The sequence below is a fragment of the Loxodonta africana genome, chromosome 6 (assembly GCF_030014295.1).
Source record: "Loxodonta africana isolate mLoxAfr1 chromosome 6, mLoxAfr1.hap2, whole genome shotgun sequence".
In the NCBI taxonomy this organism is placed as follows: Eukaryota; Metazoa; Chordata; class Mammalia; order Proboscidea; family Elephantidae; genus Loxodonta; species Loxodonta africana.
The window spans coordinates 75814722-75820964 of NC_087347.1; the positions used below are offsets into that span (position 1 = coordinate 75814722).

The 6243-nt window shown below is 58.7% G+C and overlaps 1 protein-coding gene across 2 annotated transcripts in view; it reads right to left on the reverse strand.

Moving 5' to 3' along the window:
- Positions 1 to 5062, reverse strand: part of GAD1 (glutamate decarboxylase 1) — a 41243-nt gene extending 36181 nt beyond the window's left edge. For both annotated transcript variants that reach the window (XM_003405794.3, XM_003405795.3), the window contains exons 1-2: positions 4981 to 5062; positions 1594 to 1656 (exon numbers count right to left, since the gene is read on the reverse strand). In XM_003405794.3, the coding sequence (XP_003405842.2) occupies positions 1594 to 1656; positions 4981 to 5062 (145 nt within the window). The remainder of the gene's footprint in view (positions 1 to 1593; positions 1657 to 4980) is intronic.
- Between the last annotated feature and the right edge of the window lie 1181 nt (positions 5063 to 6243).

Consider the following 6243-nt stretch of genomic DNA (forward strand, 5'->3'; position numbering starts at 1 on the left):
CCCGGCTGCATGACAATGCCGGCTGCAGGAGCCGAGCACGGCGGCCGCCGAAGAGACCTGGCGCGAAACGGGCCATTAAGCCGGGAATGGCGGCTGGGGGAGTGGACTATTTATAGAACAAAGCTAGGCCGCAGCCAGCTGCCCCTGCGCGGACGTGGCCCCGGCTTTGCCCCGTGGGCCACCCAAGCTGGAGCTAGGGCCAAACCCCGGGGCCGCCCCGCGGCGAGGCTGGGATTTTCCCTGAAACATCGCTTGGTCTGAGGGTTGAGCTCCCCCTCCTCAACGTAAACGCTGGTTCCGGGATCAGGGGGACAGGGCCACAGAAACTCAGAAAAGTGGGCTAGAGGGATGATTCCAGGGGGCTGCTCAATAACCCCTCTCTCTTCGGGCCTCATTCTGCCGCCACCTTCGCGGCCCGGGACAGGCCCCGGGAAGCCGGGAAGCTCAGGCCTAGAGAACACCCACTCACCGACCGATTCGCAGGCGCGCCAGGGGCTGGGGCAAGAGCTCCGCCGATGGAGCCCCTGGGTGCTTGCCCGGCGCCTGCTCCGCCACTATCTCTCGCGCGTAGCAGCTGACGGATGGGTCCTTAATAAGCCCCTCGTTAATCTTCCCCCGCCTCTCCACCCCTTGCCCAGGGGCAGCCGTATTTTCTGGCCCGATAAGGCTAGAGAATTTTAGACGGTGAAATGTAGCAAAGAAAGCAAGTCCTCATTGTTCAGCCAGAGCCACTCATCTGTGTCTCTTCCAATAAACCTCTTTTCCTTTAAAAAAAAAAAAAAAAAATCCCCGGAGCATATTCATTTCAGCCCCTCACTTCTCCGGACAGGAGGTTTTTTTTCTTTCCAGCTCTGCAGATCTATTTTCCTTCCTTCTTGGCAAATCGTGCCTGACCCGCGGCCCCACGTCCCCGCCTGCGCTCTTTCCCTTCTCTCTTCGCCAGCGAGGGCACGCCTGGCAAACCCTCGGGCTTTGACCGCCGCCACCTCCCCCAAAAAGGCCACTGAGGACTGCAGGCTATCTTTTCCCTTTGCCTCGGAGGCCCCCAAAACGAAACCTGAATCCGTTACAGCATCTCGGGGCAAAAACCTCAAGTCCGGAAGGCCACTTTCAATGCGCCCAGACAGGGGACCGAAGGGAGGTGGAACTGGCGGAGGAGAGAATGGGGCGACGGGTCACTAACCGGTTTAGGCAGATAATGCGCCTTTGGCCTGCTCGCCAGGAAAGCCAGAGCAGTTCACGTTTTCTATTTAGCCTTGGAGACGCGGACCGAGCGCACCTGCCAGGGTGGCCCAGGCACTGGCAGGGAGAGCTGGGCTACCGCGCGGGGGCACTGCCCTCGCGCTTTTGTGCCCAGATCTGACACCCGGTGGTCCCTCAACTGGGTCTCACGTGGTCTGGGCTCCAGGGGAAAAGGCCTTGGGAGGGCGGAGGTGGTTCAGGGCCTTGTGGGAGCGTCTCCGTCGGGCGTGGGGTCTGCAGGTACCTTAGAAAACCAGACCCAAGAGCCGAGATCCCCCTCCACATGCGTTCTACTCTCCACACAGACAAGGCCTGCGCGTCCCTCCAGCCCCCGCTGGCCCTTTCACTTACCGCAGATCTTGAGCCCCAGTTTTCTGGTGCATCCATGGGCCACGCCGCACCAGGTGTCATACGCTAAGACGAGAGAGAGCGAGAGAGGTGCGGTCAGTGCAGCTCGGACTATGTGGGACAGGGTCAAGGGCAAAGGTTTTCTCGGGGGGCGGGGATTCCTTTCCACTGTCCCTTATTAAAAGGTCCTTCCTGAAAGGAGCAGATAAGATTTGTGGCAGACGAGCAGACGCGTGCCCTACGAGCCCTCATCACACCCCGTTCCTCCTCCCGCCTTCAGGTACCGACAGTGTTTCTGCGAGGCGGCACATTCAACGCCCCTGCCAGCCCCCAAGGTACCCCGCGGGGGAGTCAGGGAGGCGGGGTCGGGAGGGGCGGAGCTGACTCCGCTCGGAAACCGCCAAGCCTCGTGGTCCACAATCCCAACCCGCCAGGCCCTGCCCCCTGGTCTCTGCCCCTCAGACTCCAAGGACGACCACAGCAGCCCAGAAAGGGAACACCGAGGCATCTGGGACCGAAACGTCTCATAATTTCTTGGCGGGTCTCCAGCCGAGTGGCAGCTTAAAATAAACTGGCATGAAATGGGGTCGCCGAAGAGTTCAAGAATTAATTGGGTGAAAAACAGTATTTGACTAGATAATCGGGCTCGCATGACTGCCCTTCAGTCGGACCAGGAGTCGGGAAGACATCAGTGCGCCTCCGGTCCTCATCCCTGACCTCCCTTCCCAACCTGCCCCTCATTAACCCTTCCGGCATCTGTGCCCCAGACCTGAGTCTCGAGCATTTCAGGCCCGGAGCAGGCAAAAGCGAAGAAAAGCAGGAATTTTCCTCTAGGGCCGAGCCGTGGCCCCAAGGGCGACTGGATTAGCTGTTCTCAGGGTCTACCTGCCTTCGGGTTCAGCTTGCAGCAATGAGCAAGGAAAGCAGCCCCATGCCTGTACGGCCTGCGTCGGCGTCTGGGTCCGTGTGGTGGGCCCTGAGCGAAATCCCCTTCCAATACTTCATAACGCCTCCAATCACTCCCATCCCCACCCCCACCCCGGCCCGCGCCTCTAGCTCAGCGCGAGTGTTAACTGTGATAAGGAGAGTGACATCCATTAAATCCCAGGCACAACAGAGACACAGCGGGGAGAGGAAATAGCCCGACGTCGGTAAGACAGCATGTCACAGATGGGGTTCCACGACAGACAGGAAATCGGTGCGAAAGCAAAACCCTAATAATAATACCTGGCGGGTATTGAACTATTTCCACCAGATAAACACTACCTCATCTAACCCTCTTAACGACCCTATGAAACAGGTAGGAGGAGTGTTAATCTAAGACCTATTTTGCAAATAACATTAAGGCTCAGAGAGGGCAAGTAAGTTTTCCAAGGTCACCCAGCTGGGAGGCTGGAGTTCAGACACATTGCACTGCCTTTCAGAATTGGGGGCTTCAGCAAGAGAAAAAGGGGGACGAGCAGAGGGAGCTAGAGAGCTTCCGTGGTGTAGCGACAGTCCGGAAGACCGAGGGGCCGAGGTCAAGGAGGACTCCGTCCCGGAACCAGATGATCGCTGGAGCAAAAGGCCAATAAGGTCGTGCGGGCTGAGCAAAGCCACCTCCCAGGAGACCTGAGAGAGGCAGAGAAGCGGAGACCGCTAGGTGGGCGAAGGTAAGTCTGCAGGGAGGGCCGGAGCGGGAGAAGAGCAGGACATACGCTTGCATTCTACTGTGCGACTAGGGGTGGGCTATTAGAGGGCGGTTGCTGCCTGCTCTTCTCTGGCCGGACCTCGGCTCTCTTCCCTCCGCCTCGGCGGTTCCGAGGCGCCCCTGGCCGCGTGCCGACTAGGGTCAGTGCCTCTGTTGGGTCTTAACCCTAGGCCGGGCATTTACATGCCGCGGCCGGCGGGCGCCGAGAAGTGGGAGCGCACGACCAAGGGAGAAATGACTCTAGTAGGAAGGATGAAAGCAGCAGCCGCCAAGCCCTGCCGGGCAGCAAAAAATGGGGTGGGAAATGCAGGGAGGACAGGAAAAGAGGAGGACAGACAAAAGGCACACAAGCCTCTCGTTCTTCTGGGGCTGTTCGGTCCAGCTCTGCCTCCGGTGCCACCAAGCCCGGGGGCGCTCCGGAGCCCCTCTTTGTTGTGTGGGTAATTTTAGCCTGCCTGGGGGTTATGGGCTGAGGGAGGGGGAGGCAGTCTCAAAGGGAACTGGAACGCAGCCTGAGGACTTAAGACAAGGCCTTATGCCTGGGAGCCAGTGACTGCGCCAAGGAGCTGGAGAGGGGGCTTACCGCTAACAGCCCCCTCCCTTTGTTGATTATGAAAACTGACATTTTCTCAAGTTTATAGGAAGCGACATAAAAGCACAGCAATAAGCTCCTTCTAAACCACAAGCTTGTTCCTAAACCCTTTCTATAAAAAAATTCTGAGGCCCTTACGGTCTGCAGCTGATAGATTTGTGTGTGTGTGTGAAGACATTTTAATTTAACATAGAAAAAGAAAAGCAATCCTCTTATCCCCAGGCCTCTAAAGAGAGGTAGGGAATCAATCAATTAAAGACACATTCTGGAAACCGGCTGAAGAACGAGCTCAGCTAGAGGTAGGGCAGCGAAAATCTCCCCTTCCTCTTCCTCCGACTTCCGGGCGTGTCTCCTGCTGACAGGTCTCCTACACCGGAGAAAGGAGAGGGGAGTTCTCTCCGCCCGCCCTAGCAAACCTTCCTGTTCCTCCCGTCCCCCCTTTCTCGCCACTCAGTATGCTGCCCACTCTTTTTTTTTTTTTTTTTGTCTCTGAGATGTAATTAATTGTCTGAAATGTCGAGGCTCAGCCTCCAGCCGTTTTATGCACCTTTCCCGCCCCTGGCTTCTCCCTCACTCGTCAATAGCTCAACGCAAATTTGGAGCAATTAGGGACTCTGAGTTTTCTAAAAGCTGCAATTAACGTCGACATTTCCGCTGATTATAGACTGTGAGCACAGCGCTGGGAGAAGGGAGGAGGTCAGATCTAGACCCAGCGAAAGCCCGAGAGAGAAAATTTTTTATCCCGCTTGGGGCTCTCAGCTTCTCACACCTCCCCCTGCCCTGACCCTCGTTGTCCCGCAGCGCAAGGAAACCACACACAGTACAACAAAAACAACACTCACGCCTCAGGTCCTTCCCTCGCAGTGGAGCCCCCAACCATCGCCAGTGCAGCGACCTTGCACGTCTATCGCTCTCGGGCGCCCAGGGAGCCGCCCAGCGTCTCCGGCAGCCGAGTGACCTCTGGCCGGGCCTCGGGTCAGAGCCCTATTTATTTCCTGGCCTCCATCATCTCCGCGCTCCTCCTCTTTCTGCCAACGCAGCCTCCCCAACTCCCAGTGCCTTCATCTTTCCCGCAGTCCATTTGACCGGAAACTAGGGCGGGACCTACTTGTGGGGCGCAGGTTGCTAGTATTGGGGTCCGCTCCCGCGTTCGAGGCGGCGGCGGATGAGGAAGGGGTCGAAGACGCCATCAGCTAGTTCGTCGCGAGGCCTCTGCTGTCCGGAATCCTCGGTGGGTTGGGCGCAGAAAAAGGCTGCAAAGAGAAACGAGAGCTGTGCGTGGAGGGCTTTGGGGATTCGCGCGCGAAAGATAGCTGAGCCGCTGGGGACACGGACGCTCGGGCTGGAGTCCCCAGGCACTAGAGAAAGGAGGGAGGAAAGGCAGCGAGTGCGCTGGGCTGGGGTGGGCCGGAGGGAGGAGAAGACTTGCGTGCGAGATCGGAGACTGGGCGCTGGCAACGCAGCCCCGGGCGGCTCTCCAGTCCCGCGCAGCGGGAAGACCTGGAGCGCAGTGCTGAGACGAGGGGGCCCAAGGCCAGTGAGCGTCGCGTGGGTACGGGGGACCGGGCTAGGATGGCAAAGGAGGATAGTGTGCGATTTTTCGAGCCGAGCCTCGACAAGCCCCATTGGGCTTTCAGCTGCGGGCGGGCTGGCAGGCAGGCGGGGGGAGCGCGCACAGGGCGGGCACGTCTGGTTCGGTGTCTGGTTCCCGTTGTTGTGTCTGGCTAATTCCCTGGAAAGAAGGATGCTATCTGCTCCGGGGACCGGGGACCTTGGTGAGGCCAAGTGAGAGGGGGAAAAAAAGGCCGATTCCTTTACATTCTCTCTTGGACTTGGCTGGGGAAGAACCACGGTCACCCTGCACTCCAGACAGCCAGAAAGCAGCGGGTCGGAACCTCCTTCGTCTCGCTCTCGTCCCACCCCTCTTTGAGCCATCTGGAAGCCTAGGGCGAGGTACAGCCCTGATTTCAGTGTTTTCCCCTGCACCCAGCTCCCCGAGAACCCCACATTTCTCGCCATACAGACCCAAGGGGGTGGAAGAGGCAAAAAAGGGAAGAATTACCAGAGAAACGAACTTGCACCCAGCGCGCAGGAGGCGGCAGACAAGAAAAGAACTGTGCGCGGCGCAACACTTGGGCGCGCGGCGTTGGCGCGATGGCGTTCGAAAGCCCCGGGACAGAGAGAGTGCAGGCGAATCTGGGTAGACCTAAGACCTTGCAGAGGAGCGTGGGCGGGCCGCCACCTCCACTAGCCCAGGACCCCACGCTTAGCCCCGCGCGCGCACTCGTACAGAGCTTACAGTAACGCCGGGCTGCTGGCAGATCGCGGCTGCTGGGGAAGTAACAGGTTACCACTCCGAGACGCACCTTGT